This window comes from Eutrigla gurnardus, assembly GCF_963514095.1.
Source record: "Eutrigla gurnardus genome assembly, chromosome: 1".
NCBI classification, from domain to species: Eukaryota; Metazoa; Chordata; class Actinopteri; order Perciformes; family Triglidae; genus Eutrigla; species Eutrigla gurnardus.
The window spans coordinates 36,907,498-36,931,564 of NC_139915.1; the positions used below are offsets into that span (position 1 = coordinate 36,907,498).

General features: G+C 46.2%; 3 protein-coding genes across 3 annotated transcripts; 2 read left to right on the forward strand and 1 right to left on the reverse strand.

The window, feature by feature from the left end:
• The first annotated feature begins 990 nt into the window (after positions 1–990).
• gpn1 (GPN-loop GTPase 1) lies at positions 991–8,564 on the forward strand. Its single transcript, XM_084017803.1, has 13 exons — positions 991–1,204; positions 1,775–1,868; positions 2,454–2,560; positions 2,662–2,699; positions 2,794–2,872; positions 3,032–3,126; positions 3,480–3,525; positions 3,608–3,754; positions 6,231–6,313; positions 6,789–6,828; positions 7,537–7,627; positions 7,722–7,823; positions 7,915–8,564. The coding sequence occupies exons 1-13, from the start codon at positions 1,034–1,036 to the stop codon at positions 8,019–8,021; spliced, it is 1,200 nt and encodes a 399-aa protein (XP_083873929.1). The 5' UTR covers positions 991–1,033; the 3' UTR covers positions 8,022–8,564.
• Positions 8,565–12,043: 3,479 nt separating this feature from the next.
• On the forward strand, positions 12,044–16,071 carry stmn4l (stathmin-like 4, like). Its single transcript, XM_084015886.1, has 5 exons — positions 12,044–12,626; positions 12,712–12,801; positions 13,530–13,738; positions 14,142–14,321; positions 15,250–16,071. The coding sequence occupies exons 1-5, from the start codon at positions 12,614–12,616 to the stop codon at positions 15,256–15,258; spliced, it is 501 nt and encodes a 166-aa protein (XP_083872012.1). The 5' UTR covers positions 12,044–12,613; the 3' UTR covers positions 15,259–16,071.
• Positions 16,072–16,091: 20 nt separating this feature from the next.
• LOC311017510 (interleukin-17F-like) lies at positions 16,092–18,370 on the reverse strand. Its single transcript, XM_084015898.1, has 3 exons — positions 18,211–18,370; positions 17,386–17,570; positions 16,092–17,257 (listed from the first exon to the last, which is right to left on the reverse strand). The coding sequence occupies exons 1-3, from the start codon at positions 18,235–18,237 to the stop codon at positions 16,987–16,989; spliced, it is 483 nt and encodes a 160-aa protein (XP_083872024.1). The 5' UTR covers positions 18,238–18,370; the 3' UTR covers positions 16,092–16,986.
• Between the last annotated feature and the right edge of the window lie 5,697 nt (positions 18,371–24,067).

Consider the following 24,067-nt stretch of genomic DNA (forward strand, 5'->3'; position numbering starts at 1 on the left):
TGGTCTCATATGAATAAAAGCAACAATAAGCATCAACATCATCACCCTAACGACCTTAACGAGGCGTTGTCACATGTTGGGATGATTCATTACAAACATACACGTACATTCATGGAAAGTTAGCTAGCATAGATGCTGCTTGTTAGCAATGTAATAAACTTATATTAAATAATATATTAAATATTAACAACAACTTTTTTTCTCTGACTATTGCCCCCTCTCTCCTCCACAGTCCAAATATGGTCACGTCCTTCTACTGGTTGCAAGAACCCAAGATGGTGACGCCACGATGGCGACCATCAACGCGACAGCGTCACTGAAATGAATGTTTTCAGTTTTCACCCTGATTCTTCACACTGCCGTGATTTGAATCGTCATGCCAACGACACTAACGAAGCTTCAAGCATAAACTTTTTTATGTAATTATTGTGTACATGTTGTACGAGTACTCTACATAGTACTCTACTACATAAATGATGTAGTCACCTGACAGAGTCCTGGTGATCGCTGCTCTGCATCATTGTGGTGTTGGATCGCCATCTTGTGGTTTCCTGGTAGTCGTGTAGTCTGAGGGGGATGAAAATCTGGTGCAAAGACACTTTGCTTTTTAAATCCAAAAGTTTAAAACAATATAATTCATTATGGACTTTAAATATATATCCTGGATCTTTGGCAAAGTTTTGGAACAAGAATTGGCAACAATGCAGAGAATGTAATTTATAATTTGTTATTTAGTTTAGTTCAACATTAGTGTTTTTATAGTTGGATTACGTTTAATTATTATTGTAAGTAATATAATAATATTTGTGCTTTTTGTTTGTTTATTGGAATGTTATTTATTTTCCTGTTAAGCTACTGCTCCACACTCCAATCCAGCAGGTGGCGGTAATGCGCCTGTAAGCTGCTTTGTCAGCCGCAAGTTAAACAACGAAGAAGAAGAAGAAGAAGAAGAAGAAGAAGAAGAAGACGACTACGACAGTACCAGTGTGTTGACGGCAGCCGGTTCCTTCCCCACCTGACAACAACAAGCAACATGACGGATGCGACGCAGCGTCCCGCCGCTGACGAGGGTTTGACGGAGACCCGGGAGAGTCCCGCGGCGGCTGGGCAGGACGGCGGGGCACCGGGACCCGCTGCCCGGGACAAACCCGTGTGTCTGATCGTGCTGGGCATGGCGGGCTCCGGGAAGACCAGCTTCGTCCAGGTTCGGTTAGCGGCTGCGTTAGCGAACTTAGCTTATAACGAAACAAACATAAAAACAAACAAACATGGCTGCGGGTTCTTGTTCGACATGAGTGGATGTGGTGAGGAAGAGGATGACGTCATCGCCGAAGCGCTCCCATTTAACTAGATACGTATGCTGTATGCTAACGCTGGCTTTAGCCTGGCACGGAACGTTAGCCCCGTCGCTAGGAACGCAATCACGTTGTTGGCCGGATGACACGAGGGAGCGTGACGTCACACGACCGGGTTCACTAGACACGGGTTTCGTACGGGTGCTGGAAATCCTTGAAAACACTTGAATTTTAGTGTGGTGTTTTCAAGGTTTGAAAGTGCTTGGATTTAGAATAAAGTGCTTGAAAGTGCTTAAATGTCTGTTCTATGTGATGACATATATGATAGAAGGTGCTGGAAAAGCATGGAAATGCACCTGGAAGTGCTTGAGTTTGATGAGAAGTGGAGCTCTGTACAGAGAGGGTGACGTGGATCACCTGTTGCTGTTGCTGTTGCTGTTGCTGTTGCTGTGTTGTCTGAGCGTCTCGTTTCCCTCCAGAGGCTGACGGCTCACCTCCACTCTCAGAAAGCTCCTCCGTACGTCATCAACCTGGACCCGGCCGTCCACGAAGTCCCCTTCCCCGCAAACATCGGTGAGGAGGACCAGGGTCCTGGACCACGCATTCAGAGATTCCCCCTACACTTATTATTATTATAGTTATTATTATTATTATTGTTATTATTATTATTGTAATTATGCTGGACGTCTTTCAAACTACACTCATACACCATCATGACAAAAACAGGATGTTTAGAACCCGTCAGGAATGAAAAAGAGAACAACATTACTGCTCTTATGTGTCTAATTTAAAATAAATAAACAGATCTAAACATATACACTGATTATTATATACATCTGATATCTACAAATAATAAGTAAGTAGTATTTAATGATAACTACGTACATAATAGCAGTAAATGAATGAAAATGCACAAAAAAATAAATAATTGTAAAAACAAAAAGGATTAATGATAAGTTAACAAAAAAATAAATAAAAATTGAATAAATAAAAAGTGGAGGGGAACAGAATGATGTTTTTCTTTTTTTTATTTATTATTTTTACACAAACTAAGGCGGACTGACCTCAGCCTATAGAAGCTCTTTGTTGATAACCGCCACTAGATGGCGCCGCCAGCGTTGGGCTGGAAACACCCATGAGTGTGTGTTTGTCCCGCAGACATCAGGGACACCGTCAACTACAAGGAGGTGATGAAGCAGTACGGCCTCGGACCCAACGGCGGCATCGTCACCTCGCTCAACCTGTTCGCCACGCGCTTCGATCAGGTGACTCGCCCTGGACTCCGCCCCCTCTGGGACCTTATTGGTTGATTACATGTGACATTTTAATTCCTGAAGATGATGGAACATCGTGTGTTTGTGTTCAGGTGATGCAGTTCATTGAGAAGAAGCAGCAGAACCACCGGTCAGTATCTCCGTCCTGGTGTCCCGGGTCTCTCAGGTCTCTGAGGTCTCCGGTCTCTCAGGTCTCTGGTCTCTCATGTCTCTGGTCTCTGCAGGTACGTGCTGATCGACACCCCGGGTCAGATCGAAGTCTTCACCTGGTCTGCGTCGGGAACCATCATCACCGAGACTCTGGTGGGTCCACATGCTGACTTCCTGTTTGCCCTTCCTTACTGATGATGTCACACTGTGTGTGTGTGTGTGTGTGTGTGTGTGTGTGTGTGTGTGTGTGTGTGTGTGTGTGTGTGTGTGTGTGTGTGTGTGTGTGTGTGTGTGTGTGTGTGTGTCTCACAGGCCTCATCCTTCCCCTGTGTTGTCATCTACGTGATGGACACGTCCCGCAGCGTCAGCCCCGTCACCTTCATGTCCAACATGCTGTACGCCTGCAGGTACCAGTCCTCCTCCTGGTCTCCCACATGTCTAGATAGTAGACCACATGAGTCCAGAGACCAGACCAGACTATGTGGAGGAACCAGAGACTGTCTGTGGTCCAAACAACAAGGTCTCTGCTGTATTTATGTCTAGATGACCTTATATGGAGTGTTGATGGAGCAGCTACAATGTTAGCGTAGCCTAGCATCCATCAACCAGACTCCATTCAGAAAACCAGCGTTTTAACAGTAGTTATCTTGTGGTCTTGCAGACTGACCTAACAAAGCATGACCAGTTCTTAAAGGGGTCTGTGTGTTGGTGTTAGCATGTTAGCATGTTAGCATGTTACAGTTCTCTGTCTCTCCTCCAGTATTCTCTACAAGACCAAGCTGCCCTTCATCGTCGCCATGAACAAGGTGAGGTCACTTCCTGTCCTCTGGTGGCTTCGTTGTTTCGGTGCACGTGGTCTGGTTTTAACCGTCTTGTCGTCCCGCTCAGACCGACATCATCGACCACAGCTTTGCGGTGGAGTGGATGCAGGACTTCGAGGTTTTCCAGGACGCTCTGAACCAGGAAACGTCATACGTCAGCAACCTGACGCGCTCCATGAGTCTGGTGCTGGACGAGTTCTACACCAACCTGAGGGTAAGGGGGACCGGCACAGACCAGGAGGCCACATGGAGTAAAGGTTTAGCCGACAGCCAAGTGGATGAACTCAAAGAGCCACATTAACCCTCTTAGACCATGTAGACCTGCTTTAGGTCTGGTTTTGTTTGGGGGTCAGAGGGTCTTCAGGGGGGGTCGACACTAGACGCCACATAGAAGTGACATAGGAGTTCAAACAGGATCAGAACTGTCTCTTCTACCCAACGGATTCCTTTCCAAAATAAAGTCCTAAAGAGAATGCAGGAAGGGGCGGGACTTAGTCTAGATTCGCCAAAGTCACACAAAGAGACCAACCGGTGGAGGCCATGACGCCTCTGTTCACACAGAGAGGTAAAATGCAGGGCTTGAAGACCTCCGGCACGGTGCCGGAAATCCGGCGTAGCAATATTTTGGTGAAGTGTTTTTTTTGTTTTTTTTTAACTGTAACCAGTCGTTTAAAGTGATAGTTCCAACTACCAATGGTACTCAAGGTAACCAAGGAGTTCTAGCCAATCAGAGCAGAGTAGGGCGGGCCTTAAGTTTCCAGGCACCTCGGACCGGGACAACGTAGCCAGAGCGATTGATAACATCAGCCCAAAGGCAGCCCTGCACACTTTTCATTCAGACAAACTAATGCGACTGCCACAGTTGTTAGATTTCATCAATGAGACCAACATTAATCTAATAAAAATAATTTAACCAGCCAGCGGCAAACCTCTAAAAGCGTGCGGATAAGTTACTTGGCTCGTTTTTCTCCCCCGGGATGACGACAGAGGTTGGCCCTGGGCGATCAGATCAGTAGACCGGCGCTGCCGCCGCTGTGACAGCCGTTGCAGTAAAAAATAGTGACGTTTGTCTGTGCCCCCTCCCGCTCTGAGATTTGGTTTCGCCCACCTTGCCGGACCTGCGCTTCTCTACTGTCTCTACTGTCTCTCCCCGCATCAGCGGTGGTATGAAGAAAGCACGCGAAAAAAAGCAAAAGAATAAAAGTATCTTCCCAACAGGAGGTAGCTACTGCTAGGGCTCCAGTGCCACCACTCACGGTTGCCCCCCCCCCCCAGCCGGCGAGTTCGACAGTGCGTGCGCGTATAGCCCCGTTCACATACGTCGCTACTCGCCCGTCACTCGCTTTCTCGCTGAATTCTACTCGCTGGCAAAAAAAACTCACTGCCGCCGGCGGCGACTTCAAGCGACAACTCTCTGTGGAACTCTCTGTTGACGTCAACTGTCGATCATCTCTATTCTACATTGTGATTGGTACTCGCTTCACTCGCATCGCAGAAAGTTAAAATTATTTGATCTCCGATCGACCACATCGCATCGCCTGTCCTGACCACATTCCGCTAGAACACATTCACATTCATTGACAGCTGTCTCTCAGAGATGGGCGAGTGGCGACGTATGTGAACGAGGCTTCAGTCAAAACCAAAACACCAAGGAAGGCTGAGGAATAGTCACCCACTTTTATTATTATTATTATTATTATTATTATTATCATTATTAATAATAATAATAATAATAATAATAATAATAATAATAATAATAATAATAAACGAATTGTGTTTTAGTCATTTTTGTTCTCATCTTTTCTTGAATGCTTAAACTCCTCAACCCCATTTAGTATGTCAACATTTGTATCAGTACCAGCAGTTTGTAAGAAATTGGTCAGTAATTGATATGTCATATTTTGTTTCTCAGAATTCACCAAATTGATGCATTAAAATGAAATTATTCAAAATTTTCTCCCGGGGGGGCATGCCCCCGGACCCCCCTAGAGGATCGCAATCCCCCCACCATAGTCTCCAAAGATCCTGTGGGAAACACTACAAACCCATTTGTAATCAGTACAAAATACTTAAAGTTAGAGACAATTAAGGACCATGAGTCCTAACAAGAACACTTGCACACACTTTAATGTGTATTTTGTACACGTTCAAGACCCATTTTTATGCATTTTCTGAGTCGGTCAACTTTATTTTAGGCACAAACTATATATCTGGGCTGGTAAACCCAAACCTGCCGCAGTGGCTGGTGGCCAAAGAATATATATATATATATACACACACCTGCTTCACAGGTGGAAATCTCAACCACCCCAATGTTCAACTCAAAGTTACGCACTTGGTGATGCTAATTTCTGAGGTATTATACGTTAGCATTAAGCTAGCGGACTTTATGCTTAGTGATACTGGCTGTGTGTGTTTTGAATGTTGTTTCAAAACTATAATGTGGGTTTACTCTCAAAGTGCACCAGATTAATTCATTTAGATTGCAAATGTTCAGAATTTTCTTCTCCCCAATGCATAAAAAAATTTCAGGCACAGGATTTTTTCCTGCTTCAAGCCCTGAAAATGACTGTTTTTGTCAATGGAGTCTGGTGGCTTTGAAGAGAGCGTCGCTAACACGGTTGGTCGAATCCAGGGTTCAAAGGTCGACCCCCTCCTGATCTCTGGTGGTCTCTGTTGTGTGTCGCCAGGTGGTGGGCGTCTCCGCGGTAACGGGAAGTGGACTGGACGAGCTGTTCGCTCAGGTGGAGGATGCTGCCGAGGAGTACGAGAGGTGAGCCACACAGGGTGCTGGAAATCCTTGAAAACCCTTGAATTTTAGTGTGGTGTTGAAAATCGTCTCAACTGACGGAATTAAAATATTTGTTTCTGAACAAAACGTGAAGAGATTCCAGGATGTTTTAGTGTCGCTTTAAGACAATCAGGAAAGCCATTGCAGTTATCAGGATGATCTCTGATCGCCACGCCCACTACGCTGATGACGTGATGCTGTACATCGTTCACATTGAACGCACACAAACTTCCTGGAAACGACGACATCAACATTTTTCTACTTTTTATTTCATTTTTGTAGAAAGAAAAATGTAATAAAGAAAATGTTGATGATTTCCTGAATAATATCGTGACATGAGATTTCTTGAGTTTGTTTTTCTTTCTCTCGGCTTGGATCCGAGTCACGATAGAGATTTTGATCTGGATGAGGTCACCTGATTGAATTATGGGATGCATTCTCTCTCTCTCTTCCTCAGAGACTATCGACCCGAGTATGAAAGACTTCGCAAACAGCTGGTGAGTGTTTCAGAGGTCTAGATAGTAGACCACATTAGTCCAGAGACCAGACCAGACTATGTGGAGGAACCAGAGACTGTCTGTGGTCCCCCAGAGGTCTAGATAGTAGACCACATTAGCCCAGAGACCAGACCAGACTATGTGGAGGAACCAGAGACTGTCTGTGGTCCCCCAGAGGTCTAGATAGTAGACCACATTAGCCCAGAGTCCAGACCAGACTATGTGGAGGAACCAGAGACTGTCTGTGGTCCCCCAGAGGTCTAGATAGTAGACCACATTAGCCCAGAGTCCAGACCAGACTATGTGGAGGAACCAGAGACTGTCTGTGGTCCCCCAGAGGTCTAGATAGTAGCTCACATTAGTCCAGAGACCAGACCAGACTATGTGGAGGAACCAGAGACTGTCTGTGGTCCAAACAACAAGGTCTCTGCTGTATTTATGTCTAGATGACCTTATTTGGAGTGTTGATGGAGCAGCTACAATGTTAGCGTAGCCTAGCACCATCAACCAGACTCCATTCAGAAAACCAGCGTTTTAACAGGAGTTATCTTGTGGTCTTGCAGACAGACCTAACAAAGCATGACTCAGCACTTTTTACTGATCACCATCATGATGGAGTTATTTCAGCATCTTTTTCATAAACTAAACACAACAACAAACCCACGAGACTTCCTGCGCCGCGGTTTAACCGACTTCCTGTCCCGTCAGGCGGAGGCTCAGAGCTCGAAGCAGCAGGAGCAGCTGGAGCGCCTCCGGAAGGACCTGGGAGCCGTCGCCATGACGACCACACCGTCGACAGGTAAACACAACACAGACGGGGGTCGGAGTGCGAGGAGAAGTCCGGTTCAACCGTTTCACTGTTGTGTTCTGGTTTATCTGCTTCCTGTCCACAGAGGACGCTGACATAGCCGGGCCCAGTGACCTCATCATGACACGCGGTAACCCTGACGACAGTGAGGAGGAGGACAGCGACACAGACGACATCGACCACGGAGGTGAGACAGGAAACCCTTTATTTGTACGCTATAAGGCAACGTTCGACTTTAGAGAAGTGAAGTCTGAAGGAAGTTATTTCTTTATTTCTAGCAACGGAGGAGAGCAAAGAGGTTGACGCCTTCGGGAACTTCCTGAAGGAGAGGAAGGAAGTGGTTCAGGTCCGAAACAGGAAGTGTGCACTGCCCGAGGACCCCTGACCTCTGACCTCTGCAGCCTGACTTCTGACTGGGTGACGGTGACAGAATGGGGGGGTGAGGCCGATAAGCAACCTCAGCGGTGCAGACTATCACCTGGAACGGATACTGAGGGAGTCTGAAACTGAACTTCCTGCCCGATCAGCTGACCCCCGACCCCCGTGACCCCGTGCTGCTGGTTCCCCGGAGAAAAGAAAAGAGCTTTATTTTTGTACCAGAAGACTCTTGTTTTCTGCTCGTCTTGTGTTTGTTTGTAAAAGCACCGAGAGGATTTCTGTTCTGCAGAATAAACCTGAGCTAAAAGTTACAATGGTGGTCTGAATTCAAACGTCTGTCTCCGGGAGCTCAAGCTCCGCCTTCTCAACCTGGTCCCACATCACCGGAGTGAACCCGGTCCCAGATCACCAGAGTGAACCCGGTCCAGGATCCGCCTGAGTCCGCCTGCCAACCATCTGCCTCCCGTCGCCTCCACGGCAGCGTGGTCGAAGCTGAGTCACTTCCCCTCCTTCAGCAGCAGCGAGGACATTTACTTCAGGTACTCGGGTACTTCAGGTACTCGGGTACTCAGGTACTCGGGTACTTCAGGTACTCGGGTACTTCAGGTACTCGGGTACTTCAGGTAGTCAGGTACTTCAGGTACTCGGGTACTCGGGTACTTCAGGTACTCGGGTACTTCAGGTAGTCAGGTACTTCAGGTACTCGGGTACTTCAGGTACTCGGGTACTTCAGGTACTCGGGTACTTCAGGTAGTCAGGTACTTCAGGTACTCGGGAACTTCAGGTACTCGGGTACTTCAGGTACTCGGGTACTTCAGGTAGTCAGGTACTTCAGGTACTCGGGTACTTCAGGTACTCGGGTACTTCAGGTACTCGGGTACTCAGGTACTTCAGGTACTTCAGGTACTCGGGTACTTCAGGTACTCGGGTACTTCAGGTACTCGGGTTGATTCCAAATAGAGACGACTATCGTACTGTTTTCTGCTTTGAATAAAAAATAATAATAATGTTGCTGATGAGTTCTAATCTGGTGGCTTTTTTCCCCATTAAAGTAGTTTAACTCCGTCTGTTTACTCTGGTTCTGGTCCCGTTGGTTCTGGTCCCGTTGGTCCTGGTCCCGTTGGTCGTGGTGTAGTTTCAGAGTGCTGCATCATAAACATGATATTTCAGACGATTATTTCAAACTCCGAACCTGCTGGACTCTAAATGGACCTGTCAATCAGCAGGTAAGCCCCGCCCCCTAAAGCATCCCCTGCTTTCTGGTCTGGTGGACTCTAAATGGACCATCATGTACTAAATGAACATCATGCTGGATTGAAGAAGACTTGAAACTAGAGATTGAGACCATAGACTCATGTCCCCCCCTCCTCCGTGTGGGCAGAGACACGATTCCAAACAGAACGCTGAGAGTCACGACGCCTCGCCGACACAAATAAAACACATAACTGCTGGCTGAGAGTCAGAGCGCTCATTCATAAACACACACACACACACGCTGGTAAACTGGTGTAAACTGGTTTGAACTGGCAGCTACACCAAGCTTCCAGTTCAGCTCATAAATTGAACATTTCATGGTTTTGTCACCGGAGCCGAAGGGAGGATAAAAATATAATTTTAATGTTTTTATTATAATAATAATTTATTATAAGAATTATAATAAGACGTGGTCGTATTTAAAGGAGTCATCATTGGATGGGGATGCTTTAGGGGGCGGGGCTTACCTCCTGATTGACAGGTCGATGCTTTAATATTCTTTACATCCTCAATTATCAACTCAGCTTTTATTTTTTACTTTTCTCTCTTCCTCTTCGTTCACGGTTTCATGACATCACTCCGCCGAGAGCGCAGTGCGGTGACCTCATTGTCTGTGACATCATCGTCCAGACTCAGGGATGATGTCACTGCTTCCAACTAGTCTGCTGCTGTTTGTCCTCGAGATCATCATGTTTTATTCCAGATTATTTGGTTCTATTTCCTTTTATTCTATTCTGTTTCTATGTGTGATTCTATTCTTTTATTTCTGACATTCTACTAGATTTTATTATTTTCTATTTATTCTGTTCTTCTATAAACAGCTCGTCCTGTTTGCTGCATGCAGCTCCTCAAAACACACACACACACACACACACACACACACACAGAGCTCTCAGCTGATTGGCTGCAGGTGACATCACCAGTTGGGATGTGGAGGTTTCTCTCTCCTTGTTGCTGCAGCCTCACACACACACACACACACACACACACACACACACACACACACACACACACACACACTGCAGCTGCATTACATCATCTGGAGAGAGGAGGAGAGGAGGAGTGTGTGAGAGCACTGTGTTCTGCTGTGGTGCATGATGGGAAGTGCAGTCTCCCCCGCTGGTGTCTGTCAGTCATGTTGTTAACATGAAGGTGTCACATGACCTCGCCCGTTAGCATCGCTAGCACCGTTAGCACCATTATCTCTCACATATTCTCCAAAAGATCAGCTGTGATCATCGGTCCATCAGGGTTGATACGGGTGATGGAAATCCTTGAAAACCCTTGAATTTGAGTGTGGTGTTTTCAAGGTTTGAAAAGTGCTTGGATGTAGAATAAAGTGCTTGAAAGTGCTTGAAATGTCTGTTGAATGTAATGAAATATATGATATAACAGAGAAAAGAAGATCTCCATACTTGAGGGACTGAAAACAACATTTACAGACAGACAGACAGACAGACAGACAGACAGACAGACGGGTCGGTCTCTCAACCAGATAGTGACAGATGGAGGCGGCAGCAGTGTGATGAGTGTTCGGCCCGATGACTCACACTTTTGTTGTCAGCCTGTAAATTTAGCGCTGACATTTCCACAGAGCCACATCGACCCACGGAACCACATCAGACCAGATCAGACCACATCAGACCAGATCAGACCACATCAGACCACATCAGACCAGATAAGACCACATCAGACCAGATAAGACCACATCAGACCACATCAGACAACATCAGACCAGATCAGACCACATCAGACCACATCATACCAGACCACATCAGACCACATCAGACAACATCAGACCAGATAAGACCACATCAGACCACATCAGACCACATCATACCAGACCACATCAGACCACATCAGACCACATCATACCAGACCACATCAGACCAGACCAGACCACATCAAACAACATCAGACCAGACCAGACCACATCAGACCACACAAGACCACATCAGACCAGATCAGACCACATCATACCAGACCAGATCAGACCACATCAGACCAGACCAGATCAGACCACGACCGTGAAACATTCTGAGGTTCCCAACGACTGCACACTTCCCCCACACAGGGGGGTCAAAGGTCGGGACCAGTACAGCCATGAAGGCCCCGCCCCTGTGACCTCCATCTCTACGACAACGTATTGTTAGAGTTAAATAGTTAGTAACTCGTTCATCCTTAAAGCCGCTTTCTCTCTCCGTCTTTATAAAACATGATGTCATCAGTCACATGATTGTTCTCCTGAACGCCGACCGATAAAGTTTGATTGAACTCTAACTCAGAATTCTCTCGTAAAAATCTTTTCTGTGATCGTGATGAAGAGCTTTCTCCTCCTCCTCCTCCTCCTCCTCCTCCCCCACCCTCTGCCCTGCTGGACCAATCACAGCCTGGCCTCGGTGTCGGCCAATGGGAAGCCTTCGTGGTGATGTCATGCAGCAGGCTGCTGCCTGGTGCTGATGCTGCGAGCTGCAGAGCTCCAGTCGAAGCAGAGCGAGCATTGCTGCAGGTGAGTCTCCTTCCTCCCCGTGTTCACGCGTCCCTTTATTCTGTCTGCAGCCGGAGCTTTCACTCATGGTCTTCTTCATTGTTGTTGTTGTTGTTGTCGTCTTCTTTTTCTTCTTTTGTGATCAGTTTTTTGTGTTTTTGAGCCGCGTGACTCTCTCCGCTCTGCAGAGGGTGATGCTTACTGGCAACAATGACATCATCCTCCAGCACACACACACACACACACACACACACACACACACACACACACACACACACACACACACTTGAACATTGGGTTTGCATGAAGCTTTCAAGGGGAATCCATTTCAAATAGCTGGTTTACGTTCCTGTTGCATTGCCGGTTGACGGTTGCCGGTTGCCGGTTGACGAAGTTCGGCTCTGTGAAGGTTGTTTGTGCAGCAGCAACAATCAGTGACCTTAAACTGAGATCCAGCTTCATAAAGGAACTGGTCTGGGATCTGAATGAACATCATTAGGATGCTTTTTTAAATTTGTATTATTTGAACGACATTGACGCGTTAAAGGCGATCTTTATCTCGATCCGGTGGAACGAGCGTGAGCTGCAGCTCCTCTTTCTGTTTTTATCGGATTTAAGCAGAAACATGTAAACAACGCTGGAAGTAAACAAACCTGTATACAGTTCAAAAGTGAGACGCTTCCTGCAGGGGGCGCTAACGGGTGTCGAAGCTTTCCTCTGCAGGGTTAGCGTTGAGGTGGACTGGTTCTGGACTGGTTCTGGACTAGGTCTGCTGGGTTTGGGTTCATGTGTCTGGTGTGTGTCTCCTCAGGAACAGACTCTACCTCACCACAGTGTCTTTGTTGAACAGCAGCAGGATGACTCTGGCAGGTAAACAACGTCTCCTCTCGTTGCTTCGACCACATTTGTTGCTCCGCTGCAGCGTTTTCATTTTCTCTCCCTCTGAATGTTCCAGCGTACCGAGAGAAGATGCGAGAGCTCCCCCTGGTGTCTCTCTTCTGCTCCTGCATCCTCCCCCAACCCAGAGACGCCGACAAGAAGGAAGGTCAGAAAACCCTCTTTATCACAGGGGACCTGGTCCCGGTCTTTATCTGGTTCACACTTGGATTTAGTCCAGAGACCAGACCAGACTATGTGGAGGAACCAGAGACTGTCTGTGGTCCCCCAGAGGTCTAGATAATAGCTCACATTAGTCCAGAGACCAGACCAGACTATGTGGAGGAACCAGAGACTGTCTGTGGTCCCCCAGAGGTCTAGATAATAGCTCACATTAGTCCAGAGACCAGACCAGACTATGTGGAGGAACCAGAGACTGTCTGTGGTCCCCCAGAGGTCTAGATAGTAGCTCACATTAGACCAGAGACCAGACCAGACTATGTGGAGGAACCAGAGACTGTCTGTGGTCCCCCAGAGGTCTAGATAGTAGCTCACATTAGACCAGAGACCAGACCAGACTATGTGTAGGAACCAGAGACTGTCTGTGGTCCCCCAGAGGTCTAGATAGTAGCTCACATTAGTCCAGAGACCAGACCAGACTATGTGGAGGAACCAGAGACTGTCTGTGGTCCAAACAACAAGGTCTCTGCTGTATTTATGTCTAGATGACCTTATATGGAGTGTTGATGGAGCAGCTACAATGTTAGCGTAGCCTAGCACCATCAACCAGACTCCATTCAGAAAACCAGCGTTTTAACAGTAGTTATCTTGTGGTCTAGCAGACAGACCTAACAAAGCATGACTCAGCACTTTTTGACTCATGGTCTCTTCCTGCAGCCGGCGTAGTGGACCTGAACCTGTGCAACATCCGGGACATGGAGGTGATCGAGCTGAGCAAGCGGACAAGCGGCCAGGCCTTCGAGGTCATCCTGAAGCCGCCCACCTTCGACGGCGGCCCTGAGCTGAGGGCGACCACGCCGCCACGCCAGAAACCCTCGCTGGAAGAGATCCAGAAGAAACTGGATGCTGCTCAGGAGAGGAGGAAGGTGCGTGAAAACCGTCCTATTCGTCCTAGATTCCTAATTGTTACTGGAAGGTCACGACTTCCGTTTGATCCACTGTTGATAAAGAGCTGAGCTCGCCGCTCTGTGAGCTTCTACTAAGGCTCAACGGTACTTTTAGCTAACTGCTAACTTCACTGGTTACCAGTACGTTTTAGCCTCAGATCCTCAGACCGGCTCTGCTGGCCATTCGAAGCAGTCAAAATCAGTCTCACTTTTATTAAATTCAGTCCACCGTGTCTTTAGGTTTATTTGACAAAGAGGTGGAAGAACTGATCTACTGACTGAAGCAGTTGTCCTGGAATCGATCCTAATCTAAGTCAGCAATGATGCTAGCAGAAAATAAACACATGCAAGTAGAACTCTGACTGTAAACCCCGCCCCCTAGTGTCAGGAGGCGGAGCTGCTGAAGCACCTGGCCGAGAGGAGGGAGCACGAGCGTGAAGTCGCCCAGAAAGCTCTGACCAAAGAGTGCCAGGGTCGCCGCGCCGACGCCCACAAGGAGCAGCGGCAGATGCACCTGAACGCCTCACCGGAGCGACTGCAGGAGGAGGTGCACAGTGTGGAGGTGAGGAGGAGCAGGGCATTCTGGGTAGTGGCACTGAGGGAGGGGTTAACGAACGTTAAATGGAAGAGCAAGTTTAAGGTTTAATGCAGAGCGTTCAGGACCTGCTTAGCTTAGCATAAAGACTGGAAGCAGGGCAAACGGTTAGCATCGGCACACTCGACAGCACATCGTCACATTGTCACAGTGAGGTTAACAACGGGATTTTAATCAAACAGACGTGTTGCTAGGTGAAGCTAGGCTAGCTGTTGTTATGCTAAGCAGAGGTGGACAGAGATTCCCGAAGGACAGTATTTAAAAAAAATAAACATGACCATCTCTTGATTCAATTCAACAGCAGTTCTACTAATATTCTAATATTGCCCCCTCGCTCAGCTCCGTGTTTCTTCTTTTTATACGCCGCCGTCATTCTACAGCAAAAACCCTGCAGGTTTATTCGTGATAAACAAGAGAAGAGAAAGAAGCTAATACGAAAAACTCAAACTAACTAAATAATTTGCTCTACTTGTTCTGATACTGGTAAATTTAGCCTAGAAAAGTGTTTTTTATACCACTAGGTGGAGCCAAAACACTTCTTGGGAGGAGTTCAGACCAGGTTCTGTTCTTAAAATTCATGAATGTAGTTTATAACCGAACATTACGGAAGAGGATTCAGTCCGCACGTGACATTTAAAAAAAATTCTAAATTCAAATTCTTTTCATCTCAGAATTCTGACAATAAAAGACTTTACATTTAGAACTACATTTAAACATTTAAAACATGTCCACCACTAAATATGATAAATAAATAAAAAGTACACATTCACTTTGTCTCAAGAAGTAAGCAACCTGTTAGCAACGTGTTAGCATCGGTTAGCAACCTGTTAGCAACGTGTTAGCATCGGTTAGCAACCTGTTAGCAACGTGCTAACTCCACTCCTTCTCCCTCCAGGTGTCTTGATGGCCTGATCACAACACAAGCTGAACTTCATTTAGAAGCCATTTTGGAGGGCTGATGAGCTGAGGATTGATGTGCAGGCGAAAAACCCTGGCGCCGCTCCAAACCGGGAGACCGACAGGAAGAGAGACTCCGGAAAAAAGAGTGAGAGAAGAAGAAGAGGAAGAGGAAGGAAGGAGGGCCGAGGGTCAGAACTGCTCCGCCTCCTCCGTACAAACCGGGACTCTTTTTAAATGAGATCAAACTTTTGAGGGACGCTGCATATTCATCATTAGATGGTTCACAGGGGGGTTTACTGTGCTTCGTTGCTATGCCAACAGTGCCAATGTATTCATGTGTGTGTGTGTGTGTGTGTGTGTGTGTGTGTGTGACTGAAACGTTTGAAATGTTGGACCCAAGCGAACCAAACCCGAAACAAGAAACCAGACCTGAACCCAAAGAGAACCAAGTCCAGAAGAAGAGCCGACTGGACTTCAGCGGTTGAAGTCTTCTTCTTCTGCCTGCCGAGAGGGTTGAATGTGTCAGAATCTCTGAGCTAAACAGCTCCCTCTGCTGCAGAGTTAGGTCATTACATTCACTGTAAAAACAGGAAGAAAACAGTGTGGCTCTCTGGCGACATCCAGTGGTGGAAATTAGGAAAACTAGTGAGTCGAGTTCTAAGATGGATCACGACCGAGCCGAGCCCAAATACCAGGAGAAAAAAAAAAGTTGAGACCACTAGCAGGTCTGGAGTCTGAAAACACCCACAGATGTCGGAAGAAGAAGATCGGGATTTCACAGCATCCGACTTTTGTTTTGCAGTTTCTGTGTTTTGATTCGTCAGCAGGGTCGATTGTGTACAGTGTTTACAGCCGCAGTGGTGTATTTGTGTGTGTGTGTGTGTGTGTGTGTGTGTGTCAGTCGGTTTCCCTGGCAACGTCAATGTAAAGCAGTCAGGACGAGATGACGATGTACAGAAATCACATTCTATTTTAAAAATTCAAAAATAAAACAATGACACTTTACTTCTTTGTAAAAAAAAACATGTTTTTATTGAGTGTGACATCACATTCGGCCTCTGAATAAATACAATCAACATTAATAATTAAATCACCAATAAATACAGAGTGAAATGCACTTTAAATAGTACTTTTAAATAACTATAAATAGAATAACAATATATATGAAACACATCCGATGATTCTCTGTTCTAAACTTCGGCTCCAGAGTGTAGTTTTTTAGAAATGGTATATATATATATATATATATATATATATATATATATATATATATATATAGGATGAATTCAAGGTCCAGCGGATCACAGAGCAGCATGTAAGAAACAACAAATTGGATTTTTGGTATTAAAAATGAATTTCTGCCTCTTAAAGTCACGATTAGATTATTATGAGTGTGGAGCTTTGTTTTTACTTTTATGTTTAGCATTAAAGAACCACGTACACGTTTAGTTTCAGGAATTCAGAGCAGGATCTTTTCTTTGCAGACGACTCCCAGATTTAGATCTCCAAATGATAAAATCTGCAAAACTCGGGAACTTTAATCTGCTACAGATTTCCCCGAGGTGATTATTGCAGCTGGTTCGGAATGAAGCAGTGATATGATAAATCCATATAAAATACGACAATATTAACTTTTTGGACAATAAGTCTCCACTTATTCAATCACGAGTATCAAGTCAGACGGATCTCATTTCCACTGGTCTTGACCCCGGCAGCCGATCAGGTCTGGTCTTCAGTCTTGGTGTAGGACGGTGGGTCGGACGCAGGTGCAGCCGACGGCGATGAGGCGAGACTCCAGCCGGTAGTGGTGCCTAGCGCCAGCCTCTGACCCCGCCCCCGCCCCCGCCCCCGTGGACTTGACCCGGCGCAGCAGCAGCACCTGGTGCATGATGGGTCTAGACTCCAGCTTCAGGTCCTCCCGGCCCTCCGAGTCCAGACAGCCGCGCCGTAAACAGCGAGCCTCCGACAGCACGGCGGGGAACAGGGAGTCGTCGTGGGTGATGCTGAGGATCGAGAGAGAGAAGGGATTTAAAAAAAGAAAACAGAAATCTGGTCTTTACATTAAAGGACCATGCCAGCGGTGTCCTGCATGGCGGTGTGACGGTGTGTTAGCGGCGTGTTGGGGGCGTACTTGTACGTCCACGGCGAGATGGAGGCGTTCTGCAGCGGCCGGATGTTCCCAATAGGAACCAACGCTTTGGGGTCAAGCTGCAGGGGGACGGTTTCTGCCTTCCTGTGTGCGTGTTTGGGCATGGCCGCTGCCTTCGTCGTCATCGGCATCATCATCATCATCATCACCGCCGCCACGCAGACAGCCTGAGGAACCGGAGGGAAAACGTGTAAAACATTTTACATTGTAAAAAAACAATGTGTAACAAAATGTGTAAAAAATAGTACAAATGTTTTGAAGAAATTGTAAAAAAAACTTGTAGATGATCATATTTCATGTTTATTACATGTGTGCAACAAACTGCAAAAAATTGCATCAAAAATGATACTAAATATTATAATTATGTGAAATGTAAGAAATGACACGTGAAAGTTATTAAGTTTACGGCACATATAGGCACGTCTTTTAAATATCAATATACATATTTTATAAATATGTATAATAATAATATATATATACATGTTTATATATAAATATACATTTAATATGCAGATATAATTATTTATAATAAAATATTTAGAGTTAAATAAATATAATAGTTATAGTAATGTTAATTTATATTTTATACAATTTAATTCAAATACAATTGTCGAAATCCACAAATTTGTAAAATGACCCCAAATATACACAGAAATGTACAAAGATATTATAAAAAATATTACATTTGATAATCAAATTAATAGCATTGACTCCCACACAAAATAAATAAAAACGCTGCTCCGACGGGAGTCAAAATTAAAGAACATTTCATATCGAGTAGAAAGATTAAAAGAGTTTATTTCTTACCGTCACTTTGTTTGACATTGAAAACATGCCGACGTTTTGTCCTCGATTCTGTCTTTTTCACTGAGTCGCTCCGCGGGGTCCTCAGGCTCTGCTGGAGGTTCGGGCTTGAAGGTCTGATCTGGTCTCTGCAGGTGCAGGTGCAGGTGGTGGTCCTCTTCTTCTTCGCTGGTGTTCTGCAGGCCGTCGGGTCGAGCTCTGACATTTATCCTGATCGACATCACTTCCTGTGGTGATGTCACTGTCGGGCTGTCTTTGATCCTCCCGCTCTTAACCGCACAGACCTGATGCACGATGAGACATGATGGTCGACCCACTTTCAGGCGGTGCAGGCTCCGTTCTTCTGCACCCGAACGCTGCAGCATGTTTTCTAGGTCACCGCGGGGAGTCCCGGCGGCGTGGCGGCACCAAGAAGCTCGCTAGTGCCGCTAGTTTTAAAGAAATGTAACAGTTCAGTCGTTCGGAGTGTGAATGTGATGGATGACATTTACGGACTCGCTTTGATTCCCAGATTCTCAGAAACACGATCTCCAGATTACAGCTTTAAACTCACGTTGAACAGAAAACTACTGGTTTGGATTCAAATGTGTGACGGCGTTTTAAAAAACAACGTGTGCGTGCGTGCGTGTGTGTGTGTGTGTGTGTGTGTGTGTGTACATCAGGAATTAATATCAAAAATAATAGGAGCTCTGAATCAGCAGGTCATCGTCATGCGTCCGACTTCCAAGAAAACGATTTAGGCCGAATCAGGACAAAACAATGTACTGATTTAAGGCGGGATGATTCATTTACGGAATTAACACGTTTGTTTTCATTATATATTAAAACTGTGAGCTCTCTGACGGGACGTTCACGTAGAAAAAACTGTGCAGTTTATTTGTGACAACTCCACACAAGCTAGTTCCTGTCTTGTTGTCATCCAGCTAGCAACAACTAGCTACTCTGACTCAGGAACACTTAAGGTGGCCTGACCTTTAAGGTGGACCAGGACTATTCTCTAAACTGTTTAACTGACAGCAGGTTAAACATGAATTATTAATATCTCTACTGCAAACTCTACTGTTTGTATGAGGAAAACAAAAGTTGAATGTTTTCAAAGTTAGTGTTCGAAATGTAATGGTAGTATTAAGTACTCATATCAGTACTCGGTATCTGCAAGTACTGAAATATAAGTACGTAAGTATTAGCACTCTGTCTGAAACAAAGTGGTATCTGTGTTTGTAGAGGCTTCATATTCTGGTGAATTTATCTTTGTGTTCAACAACATACAGAGAAGATGGGAATATTTCAGGTATATTTATGGTGATTCATCCACAGCTGCGATTAATCAGATTAATCGTTTGACATCTCTAATATTAAGTCTCTAAAGGTTGAATTTAAGTTAAATAACGTGATGAAACCAGCGATGATCGGCCGGGGACCGACGTGTGGTCCGTCTGGTCTCTGGTCCGGGGCCGAGATTTGACAACCCTATAAGGACCTGAACCGACTGCACCGACGCCTTCGCCTCGTCGATCCGAGGGTCAAAGTTCACTCTTTCATTTCAAGTCTTGCTTTGAGGATTTCTGAGGACTTTTTTGCTTTTCAGAAACCTGCTTCGAGAGCAGCTTTCAAGGATCACAAGGTTCTCAAGGCTTTTCAAGGACGACCTTTTGCAGGATGGAGACAACTTAAAGAAAGGTCACCAGAGATGAAACGCGTTGAGTCACATCACGTCACCGTGGCTTTCATCTTGTCCCCCCCCCCCGTTCTGTAGGTGTTTGTTAGCCCTTAGCGTTAGCGTTGCCTCTGCAGCATCATGTAATGCAGGATGCGAGCAGAGCGTGACCTGGTTTATGGTCGTGTTGTGACTCAGGTCGTGCGGACTGCAGCATCATCACAACCAGGCGTGTTGTGTTTCCACGCCACTCGCTCGCCACAACCTGGATCGGCTGACGGCTGATCGGTGATCTGACTTCCTGTGTTGAGATTACATCTCAGAGCCGAAGATGAACATCTCCAGATCAAGAGATAAAAATAAAAAGGTTGAAACTCCTGAAGCTCCAACATGTTGACAGTTTTTACTCTTTTATTTCATCGCACAACAGAATCTATAGCACTTACATATATATATATATATATATATATATATAAACCATGTGTGGATGTCGTGATGGTGACGTGTCCCGTTGGTTTGTGGACTTTTGAAGCCTCCAGTTCGTCATTTTGGCCGTTGCCATCTTGGTTTCTTTTGCAACCAGTAGAAGGAAGTGACCACATTTGGATTGTGGAGGAGCAACGGGTGGATCAGATGAACACCAGCGGCAGAGCGGCACCCTTACTAGATCTGGATCCATGTGGATTCTGGTGTCAAGCTGCTAACAAAGTTAGCTTCTATAATTCAAGGTCAACTTTACAGCTAAGTATAAAATTAATTTATAGAAGAATTTTGTTCTATTTATCTTCCACAAACATGTCATATTTCAGAAAACCAGCGTTTTAACAATAGTTATCTTGTGGTCTTGCAGACAGACCTAACAAAGCATGACTCAGCACTTTTTACTGATCACCATCATGATGGAGTTATTTCAGCATCCTTTTCATCTGGTTATTGATATTAAATCCCATTTTTTTTCTGTTTTTACGCCCGCTTCTTCTATAAAATAGTGAGAATAATGATAGCGATGTTGTTCCCTGCCCCCCAAACATCTCTGATACGTTTCCAGCAAATGTGTAACAAATAATTAGGAACAATGGCGTCACCTTCTTAACGTTTCCATGTGCCGTTGACCCCAAACATCGCCGCAAGTGACTTTTCTTTTTTCAAAACCAGGTCGCGGTTATTCACAAGAGTTTCCATAAAGAAAGATTTTTTTAGAGTCATCGTCATCTTCAGAGGGATTTGCGGTCTCTTTCTAGGACACCTTCACACACACACTAGGGGCTTTCTGCTCTGCTCTGAGGTCAGAGGGCAACGCTGGCAGCTCATTGGCTGAGAGGCGTGTTTGTAAACATGAATTTGTTGAAAGTTGTTTCTTTATACTTATATTTCCTAGATGAGGCCATTTATTTCCTCATCTTCTCCATCTTCTGCTGGAGACGATTCATCCTGGTTTCATGTTTCACAGTTTGGGGTCCATTGACCTCTGACCTGCAGATCTGTAAATGAAAATGTTTCTACGGTGACAGGCGAGTCTTCCTCATACAGCGTAGCGTCACCACAATGATGACGACAACGGCCAAAAACCAAGCTGCCGACGGCCAGGGTTGAAATGTCGTCATTTTAGGGGGAAGGCCATTTGTTTATTAGTTTTTTTCTTTTCAGGGGCACCAAGACCACATGACAGGGCACCAAGACTACATGACAGGGCACCAAGACCACATGACAGGGCACCAAGACTACATGACAGGGCACCAAGACCACATGACAGGGCACCAAGACTACATGACAGGGCACCAAGACTACATGACAGGGCACCAAGACCACATGACAGGGCACCAAGACTACATGACAGGGCACCAAGACCACATGACAGGGCACCAAGACCACATGACAGGGCACCAAGACATGACAGGGCACCAAGACTACATGACAGGGCACCAAGACTACATGACAGGGCACCAAGACTGCATGACAGGGCACCAAGACCTCATGACAGGGCACCAAGACTACATGACAGGGCACCAAGACTACATGACAGGGCACCAAGACCACATGACAGGGCACCAAGACCACATGACAGGGCACCAAGACCACATGACAGGGCACCAAGACTACATGACAGGGCACCAAGACATGACAGGGCACCAAGACCACATGACAGGGCACCAAGACTACATGACAGGGCACCAAGACATGACAGGGCACCAAGACCACATGACAGGGCACCAAGACATGACAGGGCACCAAGACCACATGACAGGGCACCAAGACATGACAGGGCACCAAGACTACATGACAGGGCACCAAGACATGACAGGGCACCAAGACATGACAGGGCACCAAGACATGACAGGGCACCAAGACCACATGACAGGGCACCAAGACTACATGACAGGGCACCAAGACATGACAGGGCACCAAGACCACATGACAGGGCACCAAGACTACATGACAGGGCACCAAGACTACATGACAGGGCACCAAGACCACATGACAGGGCACCAAGACTACATGACAGGGCACCAAGACCACATGACAGGGCACCAAGACCACATGACAGGGCACCAAGACATGACAGGGCACCAAGACCACATGACAGGGCACCAAGACCACATGACAGGGCACCAAGACTACATGACAGGGCACCAAGACCACATGACAGGGCACCAAGACTACATGACAGGGCACCAAGACCACATGACAGGGCACCAAGACATGACAGGGCACCAAGACCACATGACAGGGCACCAAGACATGACAGGGCACCAAGACCACATGACAGGGCACCAAGACATGACAGGGCACCAAGACCACATGACAGGGCACCAAGACTACATGCCAGGGCACCAAGACTATGACAGGGCACCAAGACCACATGACAGGGCACCAGGGGTGCAGTCGAATAGTCTTTTTTGCTTAGGAAGGTTCCTAACTGAAGAAGTGACCCGGAAGTAAACAAGTGGCCGCCATGATAAGAGCCGTTCGGATTCTCTAAATGCATAGGAAAGGAGCTCCAATGCTTCCTTTCAGAGCTCCTTTAGCATAGGATGCAACGGACCTTCCTATGCGATAGGAAAGGAGATTACGCCGACCCACAATTCTTTGCGAGAGCAACATCTAAAGTGCCGCACACGTCGGCCGTTCATGAAAACATACGATATGTGCATTTACATATTTAACAATGACTTTCATGCAGACATATAGTAATTGGAATAGTGTTGATAAATGTGTGGACAGTGGTAATAATTGAATGTTTTTTTTTTATTTATTTCAATCATGTTACAAATGTTTGACAAAAACGAAACTAAAACCACAAATGAAAACTATAAAACAACGGTCAAACAGGAAGGAGGAGCTGCTGGACCTGAAGCCGGTCAGTGAACCAGCTGTTTATAAAACCAACATGTGGAGAAGTGGACGATGCGCTTTTTGTAGTCCATTATTGTAGTTTCTCCAGTGCAGACGCACGTCAATCGCCGGTGCCGATCATCAGCTGCCAATCATCAGCGGCCGCGTTTTAATGACGTATCTTAGTGAAAGTCCGGTCGGATTCTCTGAGCACCGCGGTCGACTTTTCCTAAGTCCTTTTGAGTTCTCCTATCGCCTTTCCTTGACCCCGTGACGTTTTCCCCAGAGGTCAACGAATAGGAGATAGGAATAGGAGTTAGGACCTTATTTTTTGACTATTCGACTGCACCCCAAGACCTCATGACAGAGCACCAAGACCACATGACTGGTGCCCCCTACAGGTCAAACTCTACGTTTGGGTCCCATCAGGTGTAAAAAATATTAAATTTGTCTCAAGACACCGCAGCCTCCAGGAGAGACTGTTAGAGGTTTACAGACCCACAGGAGGGGGCGATGTGACCCGGGTGGGCGATGTTTCCTGGTCTGGGAGAAAAAGTGCTGACAGCTCTGGCGGGAAGCAGCCGGTGATTTATCAGATTACTACTCGTCGTCTCTGGTTTCCTGTCTCAGTTAAACGAGGTCAGAGACGCTGCTGACGCCTCGGATTCAAACAGTCTGCTCAAACCTCAGAGCGACCGCACCGCTGCCAAAACCACATGGTGTCCCAGCAGGGGGGGGGGGGGGGGGCACAGCTCAGCAGGCTATCTGGAGGGGTTGTATGATGGGGAGTATTTTCAATCAGTGTGCAAACAAATGGCTTAACAGAAAATCCCTAAAAATCTTCAAGAACTTTTGTAAAACACTTTTGTT

Bases quoted from the DNA above. Each gene is read 5' to 3' on its own strand.
- stmn4l (XM_084015886.1), top strand. The intron at 12,802-13,529 runs GTCAGAAAACCC...CTCTTCCTGCAG, and splicing joins AGACGCCGACAAGAAGGAAG to CCGGCGTAGTGGACCTGAAC. The intron at 13,739-14,141 runs GTGCGTGAAAAC...CCCGCCCCCTAG, and splicing joins CTGCTCAGGAGAGGAGGAAG to TGTCAGGAGGCGGAGCTGCT.
- LOC311017510 (XM_084015898.1), bottom strand. From the start codon at position 18,237: ATGTTTTCAATGTCAAACAAAGTGACG. The intron at 17,571-18,210 runs GTAAGAAATAAA...CCGGTTCCTCAG, and splicing joins CAATGTCAAACAAAGTGACG to GCTGTCTGCGTGGCGGCGGT. The intron at 17,258-17,385 runs GTACGCCCCCAA...CTCGATCCTCAG, and splicing joins ATCTCGCCGTGGACGTACAA to CATCACCCACGACGACTCCC.
- gpn1 (XM_084017803.1), top strand. From the start codon at position 1,034: ATGACGGATGCGACGCAGCGTCCCGCCGCTGACGAGGGTTTGACGGAG. The intron at 3,755-6,230 runs GTAAGGGGGACC...GTGTGTCGCCAG, and splicing joins AGTTCTACACCAACCTGAGG to GTGGTGGGCGTCTCCGCGGT. The intron at 7,628-7,721 runs GTAAACACAACA...TCCTGTCCACAG, and splicing joins GACGACCACACCGTCGACAG to AGGACGCTGACATAGCCGGG.